The sequence below is a fragment of the Dama dama genome, chromosome 11, assembly GCF_033118175.1.
Source record: "Dama dama isolate Ldn47 chromosome 11, ASM3311817v1, whole genome shotgun sequence".
Taxonomy (NCBI): Eukaryota; Metazoa; Chordata; class Mammalia; order Artiodactyla; family Cervidae; genus Dama; species Dama dama.
The window spans coordinates 38594002-38621627 of NC_083691.1; the positions used below are offsets into that span (position 1 = coordinate 38594002).

The following is a 27626-nucleotide window of genomic DNA, read 5'->3' on the forward strand; positions in this document are numbered from 1 at the left end:
GTAAGCTAAAAAAAAAGAAAAACTATGTCAAACTATGTACACTCCAACTAAAAAGCCATGTATACAAGAAATCCAAAAGATAGTTTTTTAAGTAATAAAGTAGACAAAAATCTAGTGCTATTAATAAAAAGGGAGAATATATATAGAATATTTGGAATGAAAACAATGACATAAGTACTCATAAAACAAAACTTTAAAAAATTAATAGAATACTATAAATACTTTAATATTAATATATTTGTAAATATGGCCAAAATTGACAACTATCTCAAATGTATACTAAACTGACTTTTTAAAAAAAGCATGTATGTTATGTGCATGTGTGGCCTGTTTAAAAAGTGTTTAATAACAAAAAAGAAAAGCAGACTGAATTAGACTTATATTCAAAAAATATATTCAATAACTAAAAATCATTCCAATTCTTTCCCCAAGTCAGACTTAAATGTATTTAAAGATTCTTCTTAAAATTCAAACTCTGAGACCAAAAAAAGATGGAAGGCTCTGATTCCTTCAATGAGGCTAGCAGAAAAGGGCAGGGAAAATACTGGCAAACCCAAACCCACAGTAAATAAAAGATACAAGCTACCTGTATGAGAGGTATACATGAGGTATGTGCCTTTTCACAGATCCATGTGATTATAAATATGAAGTTAAATGAGTATGCTGTATTCTTCAAAGTGGTACAAAGGATGCATTATCCCCGAAGGAATGGAACTAAAATACAAATCAATTTCCTATAGCCTTCTCTTGGAGTTATCATTAAATATTAAAGAAAGATTAATGTGTCAAAAATTTAAAAAAGCTCTTCAATATTGTGTGTGTTTTTTTTAATTTAGAAAGTTGTTTGTTTTTTTTAAACAAAATGAGTTAGATGGGGATTGCACCTGGAAAATAAATTTCTTAAACTCCATATACATGTTTCAAATCTGCTGGGTCCCACGTCCATCTATGAACTCCCAGGCTGCCGGTATCACGTGCAGCATACTAAAGCTACACTATCTGAACAGCTTATTAATTCTGCATAAATCAGGTCAATCAATGTGTCAACCTGTAACAGACTGCACACTTTTAACTGAACATGGCAAAATATTCATTCTCTTGAACTTTTATTTTCCAGGTGCAACCCCCATCTAACTAAATTTTTTCTTCACCTTGTACGCTTGACAGCTGAAAAGACCATAAATAACATGGGAGTAATAATGGGTCAAAATTTACAAAATAAAGTACTGTTTTGGTGTGGGAGTTGTCATGAGGCTATGTTGAAATGACTTTAATTATGTGGGATATTGAGTTTTTTTAATGGATTGAATATCCATTCAAATGATTTTGTTCAGCCATTTACATTAATGAGCATTTAAATCCAACAGATACCATTTCAGATAACATGAGTGAATAAAAGTCAATGCTATTGGGAAAAAAATACACAAATAAAAAAAATAAACAAAATGAGTCGTGGAAAAGCTACTGTAATAGCTATTTTACAAGTACAGTCTTAATTTCATGGGATGAAAATAATCACAACTCAGAAATTTCACTGTGCAATAGAAAAAATACAATCACTCAAAGCTATATATTTTGAGAACCAAAATGAAATGGCAAAAAATAAATATCTTTGCAATTTAAAGTTACAGAATTACTCCTTCAGTCATCCAAGAACCAAGAAGTAAGTTTTTATTAAAATGAAATAACACCCGGAGGATATAACTAACCACTGGTGATACAGTCTTTTATAGAGAACATTGTCATTTTGCCTTCATAATGCATTTTCTCCCTGCTGATACCAGACTGTAGATTAAATTTAAATGACACACAAAAAAGCTAACATCATCTCCTCATGAGTTAATATTATCTCCTCATGCACTATTTCCTAGAACTACTAAGTGCTACAGCCTTTTCTAAAGGGAAATATTAGAAGGGGAAAAAAGAGACAGATTCATCCAATCTAAAAGTCTAAATTAGCTCTTGCCCTAATTGCATTCATGTATCACTGACAAAGCTGTTTTTTTGTTTAATTTGAGGGAAAGCAAAAAAATATTTAATTACTTACACATAACATTACAATATTTAATTACATAAACATAACTGTGAAATATATAGCTTATGGAAGGGATCATCATAACAAAATATTTGCTACATTTATTTATGCAATTTTACAAAACTTTTTAAACTAAAACTTCTCAACATTTTATTATAGTGCATATATAATCTGCTTTAGTAGATCAAATAATTTGTAATTGACTAGGAACAGAGAATAAGTGATATTTAGCATTATGATAAAGACTAGAAGTTATCTGTCCATCTCATACTCATTACTACTGATCTTAAATTTCATTACCAAAGTCTGTATTAGAATTCCTCTAAATTTCTCTACATTACACCTTGAAGGTACAGCAACAATAAGAGGCTGATTAAATAAATAAATCTATTTCAAGGGGATAGTTATTTTATTGACACTATATTAATATAAACAAGAAATCAAGCATTACATAAAGCAAAGAAACTACACATATGTCACTAAATCCAAGAGTCAGTTTTCCTTCAACTAATATAATGTTAATTTAATAATTCTGGGAATAAAACAAAAACCCAATTAAATATTTTTCTAAAAGAGGAATCAAATTCTAGTACTAGAACTGCACATTTCCGTAAAAAAACTTTTTTTGTATCTTCCAATGTTTGGTAGTCTGGCATTACAGAAATAACTGCTGTAGTATTCATAACTTTTTTCATGTTATAAATATTCCATATTAATTTTTCAGAGCAGTAACTAATGTAAGGTAATATGTGTAGACCCACCACCCAGTTTAAGAAGAATATTACCATTACCTTTGATGTTCCCTGTCTTTCCTATTCACTCTCTTCTCAGTTCCCTCAGACAAAACTACCCTGACTATTGTACTTACTGTTTCCTATTCACCACCTATGTCTGACCACAGAATATATTGTTAATTTTGCAGGATTTTTAATCTTATATAAATGGAGCCATACTATATATATTCTTCCAATGCATGCTTTCATCATTCAATACTTTGTTACAGATTTTAATCTATATTTTCTCAGCTTTCACAGTATCTTCATTGTTCGGTATTTCATTAAATGAATATATCACAATATATTTATTGATCTTACTGTTGGTGGAAATTTCTGTCGCTTCTGGTGTTTTGCTATCATACAATTTCACTCTTACAGCTCTTATATATATCCTGTATATGTATGAGGTCTGGCTTGGAGGGAATACAAGCTTTCAACTTCTGGAAATAACACTAAGCTATTTTTCAAAGTGGCTGCACCATTTGAGCTCCCAACCACAGTTCATCACTATTCCACTTGTTCTACATCCTCACCAACACTTAAATTGTTAGACTTTGTATTTTTGCCAATCTGTTGTGTGTACAATGGTATCTCACTGTGGTTTCATTTATTGCCCCAGCTAATAAGAAGACTGTATGCCTGCTTTTCATGTTACTAACCATCAGATTTTCATTTCTGTAAGGTGAAACTCAAGTCTTCAGCCCATTTTTCTACTGGATTACCTTTTTCTTATTAATTGAAAGCATTTGCTATAAATTTTGGATATCATCCCTTTGTCAATTTTACATGTCTTAAGTATCTTCTCCCTGTGGCATTTTTCATTTTCGTTATATTTTGATCAGCAAAGGTTCTTAATTTTAATGTAATTGGCTTTTTCTTTCCAATCTTTCTTTTACAGTTTCTGCTTTTTATATCTTATTTAAAAATATTTCCCTACTCTAAGGTCATAAAGGTTTTCTCTTATATTTTCTAATAGTTTTATAATTCTGACTTTCACATTTAATTTAGCTGGAATTGATTTTTATGTATGGTTTGAGGTACAAGGTCTAATTTTTTTTCCCCAAACAAACAACAAACTGTCCCAGTACCATTTACTGATAAGAAATTCTCTTCTCCACTGATAGGCAATGACAGTTCTGGCCGCAATCAAATGAGCACATACATAAACCTGAATTAAAGATTGCTTTCGGTTCTAAAGCTCTATTCAACTGAAAGCACCAAAATATTTTGTGAAGATAAATCAACAATTGGTTTTAACTCCATGAATTTTTTTCTTTAAAGAACACCAAATGGTAAAAAAATCCTGACTTGGAAAATGTGATGGGAAAAAAAAACCCTACTGCATAGGGTTCAAAGAACCTGAGTTCTACTTCCCACTAAACAACTTACGATGTAGAATGAGACATTCTAAGCTGTCAAAAACAACAGTATCAAGAAAAGCGTAAAATTATTTACCTTTTTTTCATGTATATAATTCACACACTAAAAGTTCAGTAAAATTATACCAGATAATATTTAAAAGATAAACAAAGGTATAATTTAAGTAAATAAATGTTATCATCCCAAATTTTAGTTTTATATCTATAACCTAAAGTGAAATATTTGCTCTAACTTCTAATTTTGTATCTACCACGATTTGGTGCTCAAAAAACAACTGTTTACTTATATAAGCACAATCTAACTAAAGACCAAGTAAGGTGAAGACTGTTTTCTAAAAGGTGCTTTCTTTGATTAAGCATTGATTAAACTCCCATACAGAAATCTGACCCACTTTATAGCGGATGAAATTTAACTCAAAGAAGAAATTTTCCATTAATAAAATCACCTTTATTTATTTTACATTATCAATACTCTTTTAAATAGTCATAGAAGTTCAGAATATATCTGAATACTTTTCATCCAGGGATGGACAGCTCCAACTAAGCATCTTTTTTAAGCCAATTTGGAAAATATCCTAGGTATAGAAATCCACTAAAACAAGCCTAGAACACTTAAGTGACTTTGGTTGCTGCCCCATCCCCCCAAAACTAACCATTACACAGTAGGTACTTTCTTATAGAATCTTCTTTGTAATATCCACTCATGAACAAAATCGTAATGCATACATGAACTGGTAGTCACCTTTCAATAAAATTCTAACAACTTAAATGTAGCACTGCCCCATGGGAAAAAAAGAAGCTTAAACAGTTTAGATCTTTATCTCCCAGTTATCTTCTGGCAATAAGGGAAACACACTCTAACATTAATTCCCTATTTTCATAACTTTAAGAATAAGCCCCTCCAATCAGGAGCTTGAAAAAGGTGAGAGAGAAAAGGTTAAAATAAATCATTAATGACATATTTACCGGTTTGATTCGAAGCTTACCACCCACCACTTCAAGAATGGCATGTCTTCTGGACACTCTCTTATCTGTTATCTACAGGGGGAAAAAAATTAACATTTCAAACACAGCCACCTTCCTAAAACAAACAAACAAACAAAAAAAACAATAACAACAAAAAACCCCACAGCAATGTTTCTGAAATTAGTAGACTAGATATGAAATCTATTACTCATTCAATGACTGTATATTGAAATGACTGTCCTTGCTGAATACATATCGCAAACAACTCAGAGATTAAGAGGCCTCCCCAAAGTCACAGAAAAATAAATAGTGAAGCAGAGACTCAAGCTTGGAACCTAAGAGATCCCAAAACCTTTCACGATCGTTTCAAGACATATCTTTAGCAGGGATTATCAATAAAATTAACAAGATGCGAAAGAAAAAAATCTATATAATATGTATGTATCAGGAAACATTTCAAATACAGAAAATATACCGTGTGTTATAAGGACAAAAGATCTTAACAAGCAGCAGTCTGGTAAATGTAAAAGGTTTGACTATAAGCACTGGGGTCAGGCAGACCCAATCAAGCAGACCTGCAGTTGAGCCATGAGCAGCAGTTAAGAGGGCAGGAAGACAGGAAGAGCAGTGAGAACCAAATATTTACAGCGAAGAAACATTTAAAAAATACATTTGCTTTCTGCTTTGAGACAACTACTGCAAGCAGTGTTTTACTTATGCCCACAATCACTTCTGCACACCAAAGTTTAAAAATTGCTTGCACTTTTAAGTGTTGAAATTGCCAAGCAAGCCTTCCCTACATGGCTATTAACACAACAGTTAAGACAGATTATCTTCATGATTTGTAGTTTTATGTAATGAAAATGTTTCAATCACCAACTTTACTTAATAGCATAATTATTTGGCCTATCTCGTCACTACCTTGGTATCTGTCACTTCATCTCTAACCTTATCCACATTAGGACCAAAATTATCAGTAAAAACAGACTGCAGCAAGGCCTAAATTCAATTAAATCCACTCAGTTCAATTCAGTTCAGTCCTACTAGTTCTACTAGTTCTGCAAAAATATGAAACTTTCCGGAATCAGTACTCATTTTTTTATTCCACACTTATGGCTGTTCAGTTCAGTTCAGTTGTGTCCAACTCTTTGCCACCTCATGGATGGCAGCACGCCAGGCTTCCCTATCCATCACCAAATTCCCAAGAATACTTAAGGTCATGGCCATTGAGTCAGTGATGCCATCCAACCATCTCATCCTCTGTCATCCCCTTCTCCTCCCACCTTCAATTTTTCCCAGCAACAGGGTCTTTTCAAATGAGTCAGTTCTTCGCATCACGTAGCCAAAGTATTGGAGTTTCAGCTTCAGCATCAGTCCTTCCAATGAGTATTCAGGGCTGACTTCCTTTAGGATGGACTGGTTGGATCTCCTTGCAGTTCAAGGGACTCTTAAGCATCTTCTCCAACACAACAGATCAAAACCATTAATTCTTCAGCGCTCAGCTTTATAGTCCAACTCTCACATCCACACATGACCACTGGAAAAACCATAGCCTTGACTAGATGAACCTTTATGGGCAAAGCAATGTCTCTGCTTTTTAATATGCTGTCTAGGTTGATCATAACTTTCCTCCCAAGGAGCAAGCGCCTTTTAATTTCATGGCTGAGGACACCATCTGCAGTGATTTTGGAGCCCAAACAAATAAAGTCACTTTCCATTGTTTCCCCATCTATTTGCCATGAAGTGATAGGACCAGATACCATTCAGATTTCCTGAATGTTGAGCTTTAAGCCAACTTTTTCACTCTCCTCTTTCACTTTCAAGAGGCTCTTTAGTTCTTCTTCACTTTCTGCCATAAGGGTGGTGTCATCTGCATATCTGAGGTTATTGATATTTTTCCTGGCAATCTTGATTCCAGCTTGTGCTTCATCCAGCCCAGCATTTCTCATGATGTACTCTGCATAGAAGTTAAATAAGCAGGGTGACAATATACAGCCTTGAGGTACTCCTTTCCCAATCTGGAACCAGTCTGTTGTTCCATGTCCAGTTCTAACTGTTGCTTCCTGACCTGCATACAGATTTCTCAGGAGGCAGGTTGGGTGGTCTGGCATTCCCACCTCTTGAAGAATTTTCCACAGTTTGTTGTGATCCACACAGTCAAAGGCTTTGATACAGTCAATAAAGCAGATGTTTTTTTGGAACTCTCTTATTTTTTCGATGATCCAACAGATGTTGGCAATTTGATTTTTGGTTCCTCTGCCTTTTCTAAATCCAGCTTGAACATCTGGAAGTTCACGGTTCACGTATTGCTGAAGCCTGGCTTGGAGAATTTTGAGCACTACTTTGCTAGCATGTGAGATGAGTGCAACTGTGAGGTAGTTTGAGCATTCTTTGGCACTGCCTTTCTTTGGGATTGGAATAAAAGCTGACCTTTTCCAGTCCTGTGGCCACTGCTGAGTTTTCCAAATTTGCTGGCATATTGAGTGCAGTACTTTCACAGAATCATCTTTTAGAATTTGAAATAGTTCAGCTGGAATTTCATCACCTCCACTAGCTTTGTTCATAGTGATGCTAAGCTCAAGTAAACTTATGGCTGTGACTATATAAAAATAGTAATATCAAGCATCACAGTGAAATAAATTCCACACATGTGACTTTTCCACAAAGCTACAGTTAATTTTTAGGACATTTTCAAAAATAAAATACCTTACAGGTGTATGTGTGTTTGTTCATTCAGTCCTGTCTGACTCTTTGCAATCCCATGAACTGTAGCCTACCAGGTTCCTCTGCCCTTGGGATTATCCCAGCAAGAATACTGGAATGCGCTGCCATTTCCTCCTCCAGGGGATCTTCCGGACCCAGGAATCAAACCGGCATCTCCTGCAGCTGCTGCATTGGCAGGAGGGTTTTTTACCACTGAGCCTATTTAAAATACACCCATTATTAGCTACAAAGGCTATTTCATAAAATTAAATATAAACTATTAGCCTATTCAATCAGAAAAGAGGATAGAAATTTGGAGGCTCCTATATTCTTCCCATAATGTGTCTTAGTGGGCCCAAAACAGCAGTCATCTGATAATCCACTTCACCATTCACACAGATTTTATCATTTGCATAGAACTTTCACTTAAATGAATGCTGTCATAAATGTTATTCACATTTTACATATTGGAAATTGAAAGTCCAGAGAATTTTAATTGCTTGTGTAGGTCACTCTTCACAGTTAGTACTCCAATTCCATAATTAACAAAAATAAATACATGAGAAAAAGTCATGTATTATTACTTTACACCTACATGTAATCATTCAGAAATAGTTTCAAGAACTGCAAATTATTCTGGGGCGAGGAGTAAGAAGTTTCTATTTATAACTTGGGGAGTAATATCTTATTGTTAACTTCAATTATACAAGTTGATCTTCTACAACAGAGTAACAAACTGTCAAATATAAAACCATGACATATAATTACAGTTCCTGTAATAGTCCAACTTGGGTTTCCTTCATTTTCAAGCCATATTTTTGCAGAAAGCAATAATATAAAGGTTTAATGACCTCTAGTGGACACATGTTTCTTCAACAGTGTGATTTCACTGCAAGCTGTGTATTTCTATAGTACCCACAAAAGTACTTTAAATTAGAGTCTCTGAAATCAACATCATTCAGGCATTCAGCTACAACTGTCCCTTTTATGCCCCACCTCTAAATAACGAGTAAGTTACAAAACAATCAGTTCAGTCGCTCAGTCATGTCCGACTCTTCGCGACCCCATGGACTGCAGCATGCCAGGCCTCCCTGTCCATCACCAACTCCCAGAGGTTAATCAAACTCATGTCCATTGAGTCAGTGATACAAAACAGTAATTTATGCTTTTTCAATAGAAAGCTTAAAGGTTTAACAAATGATGTTTAAAGCTTATTTTAATTTCAGGATGGGGGTGGTAAGGGGCTTAAAGAAGTAAGGTCATAAACAGATCCTAAAGATCTGATGACCTGCTTTATGTAACAGCAATCACTGCTTTTTGTGCAGAGTAAATACCCACACATTTTTATTAACATACAAATTGTAATGGCAATATTTATCAAGACCACAGCACTGTTCTATATTTATCATATATATTTTTTCCCATCATCACAAAACCTGTGGAAGATACTACCATCTTTATTTTACAGGTGAGAAATGGAACGGCCGAGAGGTTACAGAACCAATAAGCAAAGGAGAGGGGCCAGGATTTGTGATTTAAAGGCACCTTCGCTCTTAGTGCTATACTTCTTCCCTCGTTATCATTATGTAAAACATTTTTTTTAGATGATTCAACATCAGCTTAACTGTCTAAACTAGGACATACTAAAAAACTAGAAATAAGACAGACTGGCTATTAAGCAAGTAGACATTCTGGGAAAACTGAAGCCCTAAATAAAGCTTCAAGAAGCCTTCAGACTTTCATGTGGTCCTGTATATTCTAAGAGTACACCCAAGTCTAACCAGACGAGTTATGTGAATTCCCAGTTGTCTATTCACAGCAGACAATAAAGTGCATAGGGTTTAGTAGGCAGTGCATTGACAATGATGTTGGTCTGCAAGTGGAAAGAGGTTAAAGAAAAGTGAAGAAATGTAAGGACTCAAAGTAGTACACTGGTTAGAGGCTACTGGGAGTAGGTTGAAAGGCGTAACATCCTTCAGAAGGTACTAAAGGCTTACTATGGAGAATAGTATGGAAGTTCCTTTAAAAAATAAAAATAGAGCTACCCTAAGATGCTGCAATCCCACTCCTGGGTATATATCCAGACAAAAACATGATCTGAAAGGATACATGCACCCCAGTGTTCATTGCGGCACTGTTTACAATAGACAGGACCAGGAAGCAACGTAAATGTCCATCAACAGGAAAACGGATAAAGAAAATGTGGTACATATATACAATGGAATATTCATTTCAGTCGCTCAGTCATGTCCGACTCTTTGCGACCCCGTGAATCGCAGCACGCCAGGCCTCCCTGTCTATCACCAACTCCCGGAGTTTACTCAAACTCATGTCCATTGAGTTGGTGATGCCAACCAGCCATCTCATCCTCTGTACTAGTCAGCCACTGAAAAGAGTGAAAAGCTGCCATTTGCAGCAACATGGATAGACAGTGTTATACTGAGTGAAGTAAGTCAGAGAAGGAGAAATATCGTATGACATCCCTTATATGTGGAATCTAAAAAGAAATGATACAACTGAACTCACAAAACAGAAAAAACTTAGAGGATGAACTTATGGTTGCTAGAGGGAAGGATGGGGGAAGGAACAGTTAGGGAGTTTGGGACAGCCATGTACACACTGCTATATTTAAAATGGATAATCAACAAGGACCTACCGTTTAGCACATGGAACTCTGCTCAATGGTATGTGGCAGCCTGGATGGGAGGACAGTTTGGGGAAAATGGATACATGTATATGGATGGCTGTACCATCCCTGGTCACCTGAAATCATTACAACACTGTTTGTTAATCAGTTATACCTCATACAAAATAAAAGGCTTTCTTTAAAAAAAAAAAAAAAAGATATTTACAGCTTGTCTGTTGCTAACTCACTAATGTGCAACAGATAAAGAGAAAGTAAATGTGGCAAAATGTTAACAATTAACTAATCTAAGTTAGGGTTACATAGGTGTTTTTGTACCAGCCTTTTCGACTTTTCAACAGGCCTGAAATCTTTCAAAATAAAAAGTTGAGAGGAAAATAGTTAATATTTTTAAAATGTTGATACATTTTTGTTTGGTACTAAAAGGATTATCATTAGGTTACTGAAAAAGCAGTAAACATGATAAAAGCAATGTGACATGATAATTGAAGTATGATTCAATTTACAGCTATGCCACTGAAATTAATAAGCTTCTATTAGTTATATCTACTTTTTCTCTTAAACTTCTTTGATTTAGACTAAGCACCACCAACTGGTAGCCAACACACAGGAAATCACTCAGTATCTTTTTAAAATTTGTGCTCTGAAGAGTACACGTACCTTCCATCTCCTCAGAGTCCCCAGCACTCCCTATAATCTTCCACTTAGCCCACCCCACTTCTGAATACCTGGCCTCCGCAGGCATTTCAATTTGTAACTCATGATGGGCAGGCAGGTGGGAGGGGGAATCGGGATGGGGAACACATGTAAATCCATGGCTGATTCATGTCAATGTATGGCAAAAATCACTGCAATATTGTAAAGTAACTAGCCTCCAACTAATAAAAATAAATGAAAAAAAAAATAAATAAATAAACTACACCCAAACTTTTTAGATGCTAATTCTTCACATATATCATGTATACCAGATGCTGCTAATTGCTTAATCAATATCTATTCATTTCTTCTTTAACACTAATTTTACTTAAATTTTGTTTAGGGTAACATTATACCCAGTTAAAAACATCCAAAAGCAGAGAATTCCTCATCATTGTAGATGGCTCAGATACTTAGTTCAAGCCAAGCACAAATGAAAGAGTGTGTTATTAACCATGTTTTCTAGTTTCTATATCTGATGCTTTGATATCTAAGACTTTGCTGACTAGAGAAAGACTACTTCTAAAGAGGCAGTAAAAGACTTACCTGCAAGTGCAACCTTCATATGCAAATAAAGCCACTCAAAGCCACACCCCAATCTTGGCTTTACCTGATTTTTACACTGCCCTAACCACCTGGCTAGCATCAGACAATGAGAGGTGGCCCTTATAGCCCAGAGTCCCATATAATTATTTAAATTAGATGATACTGTTTCCCTGCCTTGCCCATTCATTTCCAAGAAAACCACAAGAAAGGCTTTCCCGCAGTTCCCCTAGCTCTGCCTTCTGCCCTCCTCCAATCCTGTGTGGTCCTGTGTGGCGCAGTGGGCCCTTATGTCTCTCTGGAATTGTAATTCTCTCTTCAACGACTATCATCTCCTGGTCCGTGGGCCTCACCATACCTAACAAAACAACAAAACTATATTTCAAAACCGAGTAGAGTGTCTAGGAAGACTTGTGTGTTCCTGGTAAAAAGGAACAGGCTCAACTGGCCTACACCTTTTTCCTTCTTCCTTTCTCCTTTTCTTCCTGCTCACATGTAAACACCTTGAAGTACAGCAGCTGCCTTATGAGTACAGACAGGAAAGCCATATGCAAAGCTCGACCAAGAAGGAGCAGAGAGCAGCGGTTTCTTGAACAGCTGCACTAGCCCTGGACCGACTGCCCCTGAGATTCTGTCACAGAAGAAAAATGAATTTGATTACACTGCTGTTTGTCACATTTGTTACTTGTAGCCAAAGTAATTATGATTAACACACACTACTCTAACAACTGTTACATTGATACTGGACACTGACAATAAATTCCTTTATACTCAGCCAGGCAGAGAAGGAATATTAGAAAACAGAAAAGTTAGCTAAACTGAGCATTCAAGTACAGGAACATTTTACTATTAAAAGAACTGCATAGCATACAGCAGAAGCTTAGAAAAGAAATTCTGAATACACAGGCTAAAGAATACACTGAAATCACTCCTATCCTTTGTTAGCAACAGCCAAAATGATGGTAATTTTTCTTCAGATACTACAGAAAAACCCTTTTGCTTAAATTCTTCATGCTGTGTCTTGAATGGGGACAGGGCTCTCTGTTTTTGTTATCACTTTTGTATTTTAGTGTGGATCCCTTATCTTCGATTTTTTAGTTTTGAATTGTGTATTTCATGTATTATGATGAAGTTTTCTCCATTTTTAAGACATGGTGTTTGTGGAGGAAAAAAAGACATGAAAGCTTAAAAGAACCATTTGTGATTTCTTTGCCAAATATTTATTTTTGGCATTTACTAAAGTCAAACAAAATGAAGAGTTCCTTATGCTACCAGCAGAAACGTTTAAGTGTTTTGAACCAAGGTCTCTGACCTATTTGTTTGTTCCTAAAATTCTAAAAATAAAAATAAACCTGAATAAAGCAAAAGCAGAAGTAGAAAAGCTACTGGACCTTTCATTTCGTCCATATATAATATTTACTGACATGTTACAGTCCGGGGGTCACAAAGAGTCAGATAACTGAACAATAACAGTATTTACTGAAAAATCAACATCATTTAATTTTTCTGACAATGTTTCCTAGAGAAATTTCTGAATATCATAGACAGGAATAATATATGTCATGAATTCAACGTTACCATTTAGCCTGGTTCCTATAAACGGAAGAACGGAGAAGGGGCAAAATTAGTTTTTTTTTCAGAAAAAACTACATAGCAAATCAAGGACTGAGATAATAAAAATTTTCTCGTACAATGCTTTATAATTTACAGTACTTTCACATAAGATCACCTGGTTTGTTCTATCAACAACAGATTCAAACTATCATGGTAGAAAACTACAGGAAATCATCTGCTATGAGATTTGAGCCTCTATTATGAGAAAACTGGAGAAGGAAATGGCAACCCACTCCAGTACTCTTGCCCGGAAAATCCCAGGGACGGAGGCGCCTGGTAGGCTATAGTCCATGGGGTTGCAAAGAGTCAGACACGACTGAGCGACTTCATTTTCACTTCCACTTTATGAAAAAATACATAAACCTAAAGAAGCATGGGACCTAGTTAGGCATAACTGACATAAAATTCTTTTCCCAAATTTATATTGTGTAGCAAGTAAGTAAAGTGTAAAATTAAGAGCCAAACTGAAGACAGACTGCTTACTATAAACCAGTTGACACACCACAAACTCTTCTTATCTAGAGTGCTTCCCAGTATCGGGTCCAAACCACACTCCAGAGCTCACACATCCACACCAAGCCTGCCATAATATTAGATGATAAACGGACCTTATTTCACAACAGAGCAAAAGCTAGTTGATACAAGATGTTTACTATCATTGTACATGCTGCATCAGAGTCCAGATTCTGATACTAGGAAAGGACAAGTTTGAGAAAATGGACTTGATTTTAGTCAGAGGCAGACTCCAGTTTATCAATTCTCTCTCTTTAAAAAGGTTATTACTATATTGCATGTGGCCTTTGAAACCTGTCAACATACTTTCTCCTATGACTAATGGTATAAATTAGAGTGAGTTTATCAGGCTACCACACAAACACCTGTGTAATCCACAATAGTAATGAAATATGGATCATTTAGACTTTTAAAAGTAAATTCCAATACTTTCTGAGCTTCTAATTCAAGGTTGCTGAATTGTTAGCCAATATAATGGAATTGTGCTGACTTGCTGCTGTTGAAATGTCAACTCACTCAACCTGTTTGGCTTGCAATTCCGCTTACACAGTGAATGCTATTCAAATTTGAGAACATCATCCTTGTCTTTAATATGTTACGATAGAGGCAACATAGTGAATAAAAACATAAACACAGCTTAGTAAGATAAAACAGGGTCTAAATCTCCACTTGGGACTTTGGTAAAACATCTGTGAAAGACTATTCTGTGCAAAGCATTCTACTTAGTGCGTCTAGAAGTGGTTTTCAAATCTGGTTTCTCAACAGGATCATCTCCAGAGCTTTTAAAAATACAGATACCCAGAAACTATCTACAGAATCAAATAACCAGAGAAAAGAGTTTGGACAGAGGTCTGGAGGCAAGTGAGAAGGCAGCATATTCACATCCAATAGTTCACAAGGGATGATAATTTAAAGACATTGACTTAATAAACACACATGAAAAGCAATTCACTACACGCCCATTAGAACGGCCAAAATCCAAACCACTGACACCACCAAATGCTGGCGAGGATGATGAACGACAGGAGCTCTCCTCCACTGATGGTGGGAATGAAGAATGGTGCAGCCACTTTGGAAGACAGCTGGCCGTTTCTTACCACACTAAACACACTCTCACCACACCTGCCAGCATCTGTGCTCCCAATTATCACGTCTCCACAAGAACTGGAAACGTGTTCACACAAAAACCTGCAATGGATGTTTATAACAGCCAAAATGTGGGAGTGACCTAGATATCCTTTGGTGGGCAAATGGATAAACTCTGCAAAATCCAGACTGTGGAACATATTACTCATCATTCAAAAACCATGAAAATACATGAAAAGAAGCCAATCTGAAAAAAAGTCTACATATACATACTGTATGATTTCAACGATATTATTTTCTGCAACAGGTAAAACTATGCAGATGGTTAAAGTTCAATAGTTGCTAGGGGTTGGGGAGGGAAGGAAAGATGAACAGACAGAACATTAAGAATTTTTAAGGCAGTATTCTCTAATACTACAGTGGCAGATACATGTCATTACATATTAGTCAAAATCCATGGAATGTACACCAAGAGTGAACTTTAGTGTAAACTGTGGGTTTGGGGTGATAATGACAGGCCAAAACAGGTTCATCAAATGCACCACCGTGGTAGGGGATGCTGATAGAGGGGAACATGGTACATGCGTGGGGGCACAGGGTATCTGGGAACTGTATTTTCTGCTCAGTTCTGCTGTGAACTTAATAAAGACTATTTTTAAAAAGAAAGAAAACTAGTGCATACTGTTAAATGTTTGTAAAAGTTAAACAGAATCACTGCTGTAATGTGACCATCCCACAAGTCTACTCACCCTTATCCAATTATTCAATATGCCATACACTTTCTTTCTTTCTTTTTTTTTTTTTGCCATACACTTTCCAAACTCAGAGCCTTAAGTCATACATTCATTTAGCCTGAAGGGCCCTTCCCTTCCTACCACTCACTCTCCACCTACCAAAACTCTAGCTGTTCTATCACTTCAAAGTCAGCTCAACACGTCACTGATTGCACAAAGTCTTCTCGGACCTCCTGATCTAAATTGTGGGTTCCTTCCTACACCTTTCTGTAGATGTAGGATTCTTGTTTGGCTCAAGGTACTGAAAAAGCTTTTAATGTGACCTTTTAAAAATCAGAGGTTATAGTGCAAGTTTAATGCATAAAACAGGGCACTCAAAGTTGGTGCCCTAGGACAACCCAGAGGGATGGCATGGGGAGGGAGGTGGGAGGGGGTTCAGGATGGGGGACACATGTACTCCTGTGGCTGATTCACGCTGATGTATGGCAAAAACAACCAAAATATTGTAAAATAATTAGCCTCTGATTTAAATTAATGTTTTTAAAAAAATCAGAGGTTATATCAGAGGAAATCAGAGGAAAATCAATGTTACCAGGTCCCAATAGTTAGTCCATTACCAGGAATGGGGACAGGCAGCACAAGCTGCATTACAGATCCCTCTCCTGGTGGTCCCCCAAGCCCAGAGCAGTGTCATTCATGACACTGCTGGCATCCATCACGTCTCCATGTCACTTTCCTTACTCTCTTCCACTTCACTCACTGGAAGGGTCTGTTTAGCTCCCCTTTCTAGTTACTTGCTTCTGTATCTCTCGTACCCACTAACTATAAGTCTCCTGAAAGCAAGGACTTATTTCTCCTTCATTCTTCCCATCTAACTAAATATTCATGAACTATTTCCTGAGTTTGCTAATTAGTCAACAAAATAGGAAAAATGTAAACAATCCATCATCGATGTTGCTCCTTAAGCTTTAGCAGTTGGCAGCACTGCCTCTTTAAAATATTTATATCCACTTCAAAACTCTATGCTGTCCTCTTTACACCTAAGTTGCAAGTAGGCTCTTAATGAGGTTTGGAAGAGTGGATTTGAGAAACAGAAATCATGTGTTGAAGGCCTACTATGTGCCAGGAATTATACTAGGCTCAATAACTGAGGGAGGGGCAAAACTCCCCTGCAGCTAGGAGTGCTTGGCACATCCCCAGGGACAAATCTTGCTGGACCAAGTAGAACTAGCATTCCAAGACAGTGAGTGAGGTTTGGCAACAAGGAAGAACAGTGCAGGAGCTCCCCAGATGGCACTAGTGGTAAAGAACCCACCGGTCAATGCAGGAGACATGAGAGACTGGGGTTCGATCCCTGGGTCAGGAAGATCCCCTGGAGGAATGCATGATAACCCACTCCAGTATTCTTGCTTGGAGAATCCCACAGACAGAGGAGTCTGGCGGGCTACAGTCGGGAGGGTCACACAGAGTCACACACAACTGAAGTGACTTAGCACACACACACAGTAACAGTGCAGAGTTGCCAGGCTTGGGAGTGGTTACTTTGTACTAATATAAACTTTGTGGAACACTTACAACAGTAGTTAACTGATGCCCAGTGAAGAGTCTGCACTAGAGGCCAGGACTATCCCCACCCCTCACTGGGCGCCCCTTCCCTTTTTAATTAGAGCAATAGATTCTATTACATCTGCCTTCAGGAAATCTCACTAGATACTTGGTGCTATCCTATTTCCTTGGAAGAAAATAGATCATTAAGGAATGTGCCCTATAATCCCTGCTATCGAATAAGGAAAATGTGAAACAGGAAAGAGTAGTTTTCATTAAGAGTATAATCAGATTTAATTAAAGAAAAACCACAAAGCAAATAATTTGGTCTAATGGTATTCTGCTGAGATGCTGTAAAATCTTTAATTTTTTATTTAAGATAGTTGTAGGTTCATGGTGATATTATTACAAAAAGATCTCTTGTACTGCTCACCATTTCCCCCAGCAGTAACATCTTGCAAACCTATAGTACAGCAGCACAACCAGATATTGATATTGACACAGTGAAGATACAAAACAAATTCCTCATTACTGTTTTACAGGCATACCTGATTCCCTTCTTGCTCCCCTCACCTCTCCAGTAAGCCCTGGCAACAACGTTAGTCCCCATTTTTATAATTTGTCATTTCAATAACATCATGTAAGTGAAATCATACAATATGTGACCTTTGGAATTGGCTGTTTTCATCCCGGATAATTCCCTGGAGATTCATTCTGCTGCAAAACCTTTTGTTTGGTGATCAGGAACCAGAATTACAACTTAGTAAACAAAGACCTTGGGTTCCCTGAGGATTCACTCTAAAGCAAAGGGCACAAGAAAATGAAATTTCACTGTGGTCTGTTATCTACAAGAGTTCTAAGCTTTCCCCCCACCGTAAAGACATGAAGACATTCCCACTGCCAAATTATTTTACCACAAAGAATGCTTAACACATTGAAATTATAAACGTAAAGGTTGTGGCCATGAAGGTTTGTGAAATTTGTTTCCAAAAAACATGACTAATTAAGAGAGTAAAAAAAAAAATCTTCCTGATTATTATTATTCACTTCTGATTTAAAATAAACTCCCTGAGTTTTCTGACTTAGAACTATGTCTGTGCTCTCTTACACACCATGAAAAAAAAACAAAAAACCCTCACTGGAATTGCTGTTGTTTGAAACTGCAGCCCTCATGTGGAGTTTTAAAACACTGTAGAGAAGAAACACCTGTCAGCTCCAAAATCTTGAAAACCACAAGGTGATTTGTTTGTTCTTCAAAGTTTTCCTTCAACACATCTAGTATCATTCACTTCTAATACCCACCAAATTTGGCAACAGAATCTCATCATCAATGACTATTCAAAAAGGAAAAACTAAATCCTGACCAGGTAACTGACTTCCTATTCCTAACCATTTTTAAAAACAGAAACCAAATAAGCTTGTCTCACATTAGCAAACCTATTAGCAAAGATCAAGCTACAAATAATGAAGGGTCTGTGACCTGGTGCCAAATTTATAAAACAGAGGCCTAAAATTCACCCATCATTTAACCCAATCCATAGTACTCTACATTAATTATACGATTTGTTGAGTAAATTAAAACTCATTAATAACCAGACATAAGATTTCTAGATGAAGCAGATACTCTATTTCTAATTGAGATAAAATGAGAGAGAGAAGTAGGGAGCGAGAGAGAAAGAGGAATAGACGGAAGGGAATAAGGAAGGAAGGAAAACAGAGAAAACCTCCCAAGCAGTTACTCCAAAGGTTTGTATATAATAGACTATGGAGAAAAGTAATACACATTTAGGTGGAAAAGAAAAAAAATCAGCAAGTGAACTTGAAGTTTCTCAATAATCTCACTACATATACATACACTCACACTCCTCTAAAACTAATTTCCCCATCACCACCTTGAACCACCTTTCCTTTTTCTGCTCGGAAAGGGATCCTAAGACTAATACCAATGGTTCCTTTTATTTTTTTATTTTTTGTTTTTTTATTTTATTTTTTTTTATTAGTTGGAGGCCAATCACTTCACAACATTTCAGTGGGTTTTGTCATACATTGATATGAATCAGCCATGGATTTACACTTATTCCCCATCCCAATCCCCGCTCCCACCTCCCTCTCCACCCGATTCCTCTGGGTCTTCCCAGTGCACCAGGCCGGAGCACTTGTCTCATGCATCCCACCTGGGCTGGTGATCTGTTTCACCATAGATAGTATACATGCTGTTCTTTTGAAATATCCCACCCTCACATTCTCCCACAGAGTTCAATGGTTCCTTTTAGACACTGGCGGTTAATCAGGGTAAGTGACCAGACTCCTTACTCCCTGGTATAGGCTCACTGACACGCTTTGTTCAGGCAGTCCATGAGAAAACTGGAGGGCAAGTATCCACTTTATCTCTGTGTGCACCCGCAGTGCTAGGGTCTGCAGACGCGCAGCATAAAGTGGCCAGTAAACAAGACACATTGCATGTCGAGAAAACAATATATATGTATTTAGTGAGAGATCGACAAATTTCCAGAACGTTACAGGCAAGTTTTCTAACTCCTAAACACCCCAGAGGAAGAATACATAACCCAGTTGCACTCTGTTACCCAAAATCTTGTGTGTGTGTCCCTTAAATAACTCGCTCAATTTTCTCATCTGAACAATGAAGGTAAGAGCACCCAACTCAGAAAGTCTGGAAAGGTTTAAAGAAGCTGGTACAGGTAGTCTTTAGATCAATGCCTGGAATTCTACACACTACATAAAGGTGAGTCACTGACGTTACTGAAAAAGATTATTACAATAAAAGTAACGCCTAGGCAGTACCACCAGAGGGGCCAAAGCTTACAAGAAATTATTCTAGAAAAACTAAGATCAGAGGTTGGCAGACTTTTTCTGTTAAGGGCCAGAAACTACTATAAATATCGTGACTTACCAAGCTAACAGGCAATATTCCCAACCCTTAGAGAAATTCTTCTCCCTTAAAGGCTAATATGGGTTTTTTTGTTTACATTTTTAAATCTGAGAAGCATTCTTAGTATGTGGGTCCCAACAATTGCTGGCTGGATTTGGAGTCAGGGCCATAGTCTGCCGACCTCCGGGTAAAACACTAATGACGATAATCCAGGTCAGTGCTTTTTAAAAGGCCGCAGAAGGAAACGTCTGCGAGTTAGTTCAAGTTGACTGAAAAACGTGCTGCCTTCAAACTTCTAAAATCCAGAAAGGCCTGGCCGGAGCGGTGGGGAACCCGGGCAGGACCCAGAGAGGGCCTCAGGAGCCCGCCGGGACCTCGCGTTTCTCCGGGGCCGCCGAACCCCCGCCACACTTACTCCCAGCAGCGGCCCGCGGCCGATGACCGTCTCCCCGGGCGCCAGGGCCACCCGGGGGCCGCCGTCCTGCGGCTGCAGCTCGAAGCCCCCGGACATGGCGGCGAGGATTAAACAGACCCCTTCGCAAGGGGCGAGACCCTGCAACCGTTTCCGCCTTCCAGCGACAGGCGCGAGGCCCAGGCAGGCCCCAAGAAACACAGGGGGAGGTAAAGCAAAGACTGCCCTCGAGTGTGCCCTGGCTGCGCGGAGCTGGGGCCCCACCGAGGGGGACCGAATCCCGCCCCTCCACTCCGGCCAGTGACGTACTCAGGGAATCCCCTTTCACACCGCCTCCAATAGGTCTTTTAAAAGCCCCGGTTACCCAACCCCCCCCCCCACCCCACCCCCCGCCCCAGCCCCTCACCGCCCACCCGGCTCGGAGGACGCCGGTCTTTGTAGTCCATGACGCCTTCCCTTCTCCTCCACTGCCGATCTCAGGCGCCCCTGGAAAACTACCAATCCCAAGAGGCAACGCGCGCCCCTCTCTGCGCCTGTGCGAAATCTGAGTCAGCAAGGCGGGGCTAGAGTGGGTGGGAAGAAAGGGACTGGGGGAAGGATTCGAATTCTGGACGATTTAAATCGCGGATCGAGAGGTAGCAGCTTTCCAGTAGGAAGAAGGGGGTCTTCCCTTTGCGCTGACGTCTGGCAGGCGTAATCCGGGGCGCGGCCCTGGCGCTCGCACAGCCTTTGCTCGGCCGACCGGAGCTGCGGTGACAGTCGGTGCTGACGGTTGTTATTGTTTACCTGTCAATGCCCAGGTATTCTTTGGACTCCGACAGCTGCTGTCGGCGCCGGGCGTGCCAGGAGGGTGGTTCAGATGGGACGTGGGGTGGTTCAGATGGGACGTGCACTTACCTATTAAGTGCAGTGTCTGCCTGGGGTGGAGGCTCCCCGAGAGCCGGGCGTCTGCCCTGCTTTACGATTCCTCCCTCCGTGTGACACCTTAAAGAGGGGTGACCTGTCACCTAATTAGAGAGGTAATTTAGCAAAGTTTGGTTTAGGAAGAAAAGAATAGGTTTCTAGACATCCAGGCAAAATGGGACTAAGAAGAAGAAAAATGCCTAGTGGGGTTTAGGCACCCCCATCTGTTAAATTCAAATGCTTTCGTCTGCCTCGTGTGGAATAATTGTAACGGGAGGACGTATTTATCTCTAGGGAGATCTTAGGAGAAACAACAAATGTGCGTTTAAATGCACAGTAACTTTCTCCTAGTATGAGATTCTTTTCAAGAATAGAGTAGTTTGGCTTTAGTTTATATTGATGAGGGCTAGAGGGTGGAAAGGCAAAAACTTGACTTATGAACTTATTTTTTGCAGTTTGCTTTCTTACTTCCCCAAACTCTCAAGAGGAAATCCTCTGTTGAAGTCAGACATTAAAATTCTGACCACTGTAGCCAACTTGGATCATAACCAAATGAACGGGAGCATCTGTGGTCTTGACAGGTATAGAAATATATAGGTGAGTAGCACATCTAGATCATTGGAAAAGACCCTGATGCTGGGAGGGATTGGGGGCAGGAGGAGAAGGGGACGACAGAGGATGAGATGGCTGGATGGCATCACCAACTCGATGGACATGAGTTTGCGTAAACTCCGGGAGTTGGTGATGGACAGGGCCTCCTGGCGTGCTGCAATTCATGGGGTCTCAAGGAGTCAGACACGACTGAGCAACTGAACTGAACTGAACTGAGCACATCTAGAAAGGGGAATTTGTCATTAGCTAAGATAAATGAAGTATTAGCTATATCTGAAACCCCTCCTGCACCAACACCCCTCACTATAAAAGGCAGTACAAACTGGAATAAACTGATTTTAAGTAAATATGAACTGTCTTTATATGCCAAAATACCTCCATACTTTCAACCGATATCGGGAGCCTAAACCATGCACCTTCGGTAAATTAGCTCAGACTGGACTTTCAATCTTTAGTCATGTGCTTTACCTAGATGCGTTATAAATATTGTTTATAGTTGTTAGTCACTGTTGTTTGATGGCCTTAATGACTAGTTATCTTAGTTCGTAATTAACTATACATGTGGAATAGCCTCAAGAAGCTATTTCTAAAACACAACTCTTATAACTAATTGAATATTTGAGATTTTGTCAGTATAGCCCAGACCTCAACCTCTTATCCATTTCAGACAGCATTTGTGTCAAATGTGAGCACTTACCTATTAAGTGCAAGTAGATAAACAATTCTTATATAAACTACTGAAAGTTCATTAGGTTTGTCATTAAGTCACAAGTTATAAGTGAAAAACTTAAAGACAAGACATTTGTTCCCACAGACTAATATTCAATGAGTTGAGTAGAACTGAAACATATACATTTTCAAAAGTTTTTTTCAATCAATACTTGGAATAGCATGTGTTCTCACCATAGTTGTTTCTACTACTAAAAATAAATTATAGACTGAATGTGAAGAATCACATCTCTTTTTCAGATAATTTTCTTTGGGAGTAGAAAAACAAATGTTTAGAAAGAAACTCATTTACCAAAAATATCTAAAAAGAAGAAAAGGAGTAGCATGTGTTGCATGTCTCCTGCATGCAGTTCAGATGTAGAGCTAGATTCTTCACTCATCATCTCTGGTCATCCTTGTAAGAAGACACACCAGATTAGCATCACTGGCTCCATTTGACAGACTGAAGAGCTCAAATCAAGAAAGTTAAAGTTCATTAAATCTCACCACGAAAGTATCTGGCTCAAAGGGGCGTCTGCAGTCTGATCTAAAGGCAGTGAATATTTTTAGCCTTTGCCTTTCAGGTTATATATGAGGATAATTCACTAAAATACCAAGCTATGAAGAAAAACTCCAAGAGAAACCACGCTTCAAGAGTTTCTGACATAGAATTGAACTCAGTGGATGCTGAAAAGGAAAAAAAAGAGTGTCAAAATAATTTTGTTGAACTGCTGCCTCCAGAAGTTACTTTTAAAATTTTCAGTCAGCTAGACATCCGGAGCTTGTGCAGGGCTTCGGTGACATGCAGGAGCTGGAATCATGCAATAAGACACAGCGACTCCTTGTGGAAAGCTCACTGCCTGACTGTAAGAGCTGTCTGTCAAAGAGAGATAGATGACGATCTAGAGAGTGGTTATCCCTGGAGGGTAAGTTTAACCTTTGCAATGTGAAGCCCTCTTGACAATATGGTGGTCTGTTTGAGCCACACTCTACCTTCTGGCTTGAAGGAGGGAGGATTTCATATACAGAATGACATACAGAGTGGGTTGACTTTGGGAGTTAAAGTCGAATTATATTCTTTTCCTGCAAAAAGGATATCTCCCATCTATCCTTTTGAATTTGGGGGGCATTTACCTCATAAACCACAATGGCTACTTCATTTTACTCCACCTATCCAAAAACCCCAGCAAACTGTGTAACTCACACTATTCTGTATGTGCACACACACACACATTTATTAATAGATGTGTGTATCAATGTAAATATTTAATCTTTTCAGCTTTTCAGTCAGCTTCTCTAGCTTCAAGCAAACTCATTCACCAACCCCTGACTACCTTCTTTAACAATGGTGGTGGTAGTAGTAACAGTGTTAGCCACTCAGTCACGTCTGACTCTTTGCCATGGACTGTAGCCAGCCAGGCTCCTCTCTCCGTGGAATTCTCCAGGCAAGAATCCTGGAGTGGATTGCCATTAACAATGGTGGTTTACTTCTTTCAGGTCATACTACTGAGGAATTACCAGAAGAGTAAAGTGAAACATGAATGGCTAACTGGTAGATACAGCAACATATGTTCTCCTATCAGCCTACCAGAAAAAATCATGTACCCAATGGATGCAGACACGTGGGGGGAAATTCTAGAAGCAGAATTGGAAAGATAAGCAGAAAACTCTCCTGACTTTGAGAGTTTAAAACCAAAATGACTCTTAGATTATAAAAAGTATGTCTTTAACCGTCCATTTTTTTGTTTGCATTTTTATTAACACTTAAAACTAAATAGAAAATATAAAAAATAAAACTTTGTTTTCATTTTGCACTTTAGGTAAAATAATGTTTTACCTAAATGTTTCTGGTTTTACTGTAATGTGGAAAAATCATGAAATGTTATTTATATAAAAATCCTATACTGATAGGGTGATTTCAGAATGTATTATTTCATGTATTTGTGTTGGTCTGTTGTAGTACTTCAGTATTTTAATGACCAAAGAGTTTTATTAGTGTTCTCTGCTTAATGATAATTTGAAAATTCAAGAAACGATGTGAAGGAACTGATTTAGAGATTTATTAATTAGTAGACATAGTCAGGCTCATGGGAAAAATCCCTAAATGAAATTAATAGCAATATGTTTAAGTGTATAATAAATGTATATTTTAATAACTTAAAATTTTCCATTTCACTGGAATCAGATTGAATTGTCAAACACTGAAAACATTTTGTGTTAAACATGTGGTTTAATTTTAAATGAGTCCAACCAGAGAACTAAAATTTGTGAGATTAAGTTCCCCATTACTTGCCTACAAACCTTGAAATACTCTCAGGGGCTGAAATGTATGGAAAGTGCCGTCAGAACCTCCACACTGTTTTTCTTGGTAAAACTTATCTTCTTTCTGACATCTTGTAGCACCATCTAGTGTACTTCTTGTAGATAACCAAGAAAAAGGACCAGCTCCTTTTTGTTTTTCCACATTTAAAAGAAAGGAAAATATTATTTACAAGAAACCTATATACTTGACTTCGTTAGAGTTTATAGCTTTATAGGAACCTTTAACTTTTGTTCTCTTTTACTTAAAAGGAGATGATATATTCGTGGTACCAGATTGTTCAGTCTGAAACTGTGATCAGCACCATAGGTAACGTGACTACAAAACATTTTAGTTAGTATGGGATTTTCTTCTTAAATTATGCTCTATTGCATGAAAAGTAAGAGTCCAGGAACTCAATATTTAACAAGTCAACGAATATGTGAGGAATATGTCCTGCTGTATACAGATTCTCTTTGTTGAATCAAGTAGGTGATGATTGGTTCAGTTCAGTTCAGTTCAGTCACTCAGTTGTGTCCGACTCTCTGCGACCCCATGGACTGCAGCACGCTAGGGTTATCTCCTACTATCTTCTTGTGGGTAGAAGGGACCTTGAAGATCAGACAGTCCAGTCTCTAGGATTATTCGGTAATCCCCACTATAGGAATGTTCTTTTCACTCACCATTAATTCTCTTCTTCGTAAATTCTTTTGTACAGTGTATCATCTTAGCTTGGAAACCATTCCTGCCTTCTTACCATTCTGCATTAAGTGACCCTTTTAAGGTTCCGTAGTTCTTTGTACACACCATTCTCAAAGCTGTCATACTATATTAAATTGTCTGTTTGATTTGTGTATCTCCCCCGTTAGATTGTGAGCCGCTTAATGGCAGGGACCATTTATTTATTTTTGTGTTCCCAAACCTGGAACATAGTAGATATTTCATAGAGTTGTTAAATTATTTTTATATTATTTATTTTAATCCTACCCAGAATGTAAAATAAAAATAACATATTTTAGTAGATAATATTGTACTGAAATGCAATGTACAAACCCATAAGATATATGGGATGCTTAATATTAATGCTAGTGTATGAAGAATTATTCTTGCTTTCTTAAAAGCTGTAAGAGAAAAATAGGAAAGAAGAAATATTTTTTGAATAAACACTTGAAAATGTACTTCACCCAAAAGTATCATTCATTTTTACTTATTGGATCACCCCAATCAGTTTTAAATATTGTTAAATGAGTAATCTTTGGGTTTTGTTTTATACCATTTTTATACCATTAAAATAATTCTTTGTATAATAAGTTATTACTGTGATTACAGTCTACACTGAAAGGAAAGATTGGGAACTTAATGATAAATTTATGGAATGGGTTTAGAATGAGTTGTACATTTATCAGATCGAGTCATTAGCATCTGAGAATGTGTATGGGTGGATTCAAATGAAAAGGAATGCTTTAACTCAGAGATAAAATAACATGTTATATATACACAATCTGTAAAGAGGCAAGTTTATTAGGGAAGAGTATTAAGGAATTTCCAGTGTTGCTTAATGTTTGATCAGTTCAAGATCTAGTTTTTTGTAGTTGCTTTTAGCAACCTTTTTTCAGTTGCTTCTAGTTTATAACTCAGTCTTCAGTTCAGTTCAGTTCAGTCACTCAGTCATGTCCAACTCTTTGCGACCCCACAGACTGCAGCACGCCAGGCCTCCCTGTCCATCACCAACTCCCAGAGTTTACTCAAACTCATGTCCATTGGGTCAGTGATGCTACCCAACCATTCAACCATTGTCCCCTTCTCCTCCCAGCATCAGGGTCTTTTCAAATGAGTCAGTTCTTCGCCATCACGTGGCGAAAATATTGGAGTTTCAGCTTCAGCATCAGTCCTTTCAATGAATATTCAGGACTGATTTCCTTTAGGATGGACTGGCTGGATCTTGCTGCAGTCCAAGGGACTTTCAAGAGTCTTCTCCAGCACCACAGTTCAAAAGAATCAATTTTTCGGTGCTCAGCTTTCTTTATAGTCCAACTCTCACATCCATACATGACTACTGGAAAAACTATCTCTTTGACTAGACGGACGTTTGTTGGCAAAGTAATGTCTCTGCTTTTTAATATGCTGTCTAGGTTGGTCATACCTTTTCTTCCAAGGAACAAGCATCCTTTAATTTCATGGCTGCAGTCATGAAATCATCTACAGTGATTTTGGAGCCCCCAAAAAAATAAAGTCGGTCGCTGTTTCCATTGCTTCCCCCATCTCTTTGCCATGAAGTGGTGGGACCAGATGCCATGATCTTAGTTTTCTGAATGTTGAGTTTTAAGCCAAGCTTTTCACTCTCCTCTTTCACTTTCATCAAGGGGCTCTTTAGTTCTTCTTCACTTTCTGCCATAAGGGTGGTGTCATCTGCATATCTGAGGTTATTGATATTTCTCCTGGCAATCTTGATTCCAGCTTGTGCTTCATCCAGCCCAGCGTTTCTCATGATGTACTCTGCATGTAAGTTAAATAAGCAGGGTGACAATATACAGCCTTGACTTACTCCTTTCCCTATTTGGAACCAGT

The 27626-nt window shown here is 38.0% G+C and overlaps 2 protein-coding genes across 13 annotated transcripts in view; one reads left to right on the forward strand and one right to left on the reverse strand.

The window, feature by feature from the left end:
* Positions 1–20864, reverse strand: part of APLF (aprataxin and PNKP like factor) — a 126177-nt gene extending 105313 nt beyond the window's left edge. For 2 of the 9 annotated variants that reach the window (XM_061155158.1, XM_061155162.1), the window contains exons 1-2: positions 20540–20814; positions 5157–5228 (exon numbers count right to left, since the gene is read on the reverse strand). In XM_061155158.1, coding sequence (XP_061011141.1) covers positions 5157–5200 — 44 coding nt within the window. In that variant the 5' untranslated portion in view covers positions 5201–5228; positions 20540–20814. Of the gene's footprint in view, positions 1–5156; positions 5229–7862; positions 8079–20539; positions 20817–20845 lie in introns of those variants that run through there. The other 7 variants (XM_061155156.1, XM_061155161.1, XM_061155160.1 and 4 more) reach the window with 7 other exon arrangements.
* A 216-nt stretch (positions 20865–21080) lies between these two features.
* Positions 21081–26236, forward strand: FBXO48 (F-box protein 48). 4 transcript variants are annotated; one of them, XM_061155164.1, is made up of 4 exons: positions 21081–21336; positions 21895–22036; positions 23330–23685; positions 24257–26236. In XM_061155164.1, exons 3-4 carry the CDS (start codon positions 23380–23382, stop codon positions 24416–24418), a joined length of 468 nt encoding a protein of 155 aa, XP_061011147.1. In that variant the 5' UTR covers positions 21081–21336; positions 21895–22036; positions 23330–23379; the 3' UTR covers positions 24419–26236. The 4 variants fall into 4 exon arrangements, 3 of the variants coding, with proteins under 3 accessions (XP_061011147.1, XP_061011146.1, XP_061011148.1); XM_061155163.1 differs by having other exon boundaries at positions 21083–21336; positions 23344–23685; XR_009694696.1 differs by lacking the exon at positions 23330–23685 and having other exon boundaries at positions 21086–21336; positions 24257–24393.
* The last annotated feature ends 1390 nt before the right edge of the window (positions 26237–27626 follow it).

What these genes read in the sequence shown, in the direction of transcription:
- FBXO48 (XM_061155164.1), top strand. Translation starts at nt 23,380, where the DNA reads ATGAAGAAAAACTCCAAGAGAAACCACGCTTCAAGAGTTTCTGACATA. An exon ending in AGAGTGGTTATCCCTGGAGG is followed by an intron (nt 23,686 to 24,256) that starts GTAAGTTTAACC and finishes TACTTCTTTCAG; the next exon opens with GTCATACTACTGAGGAATTA.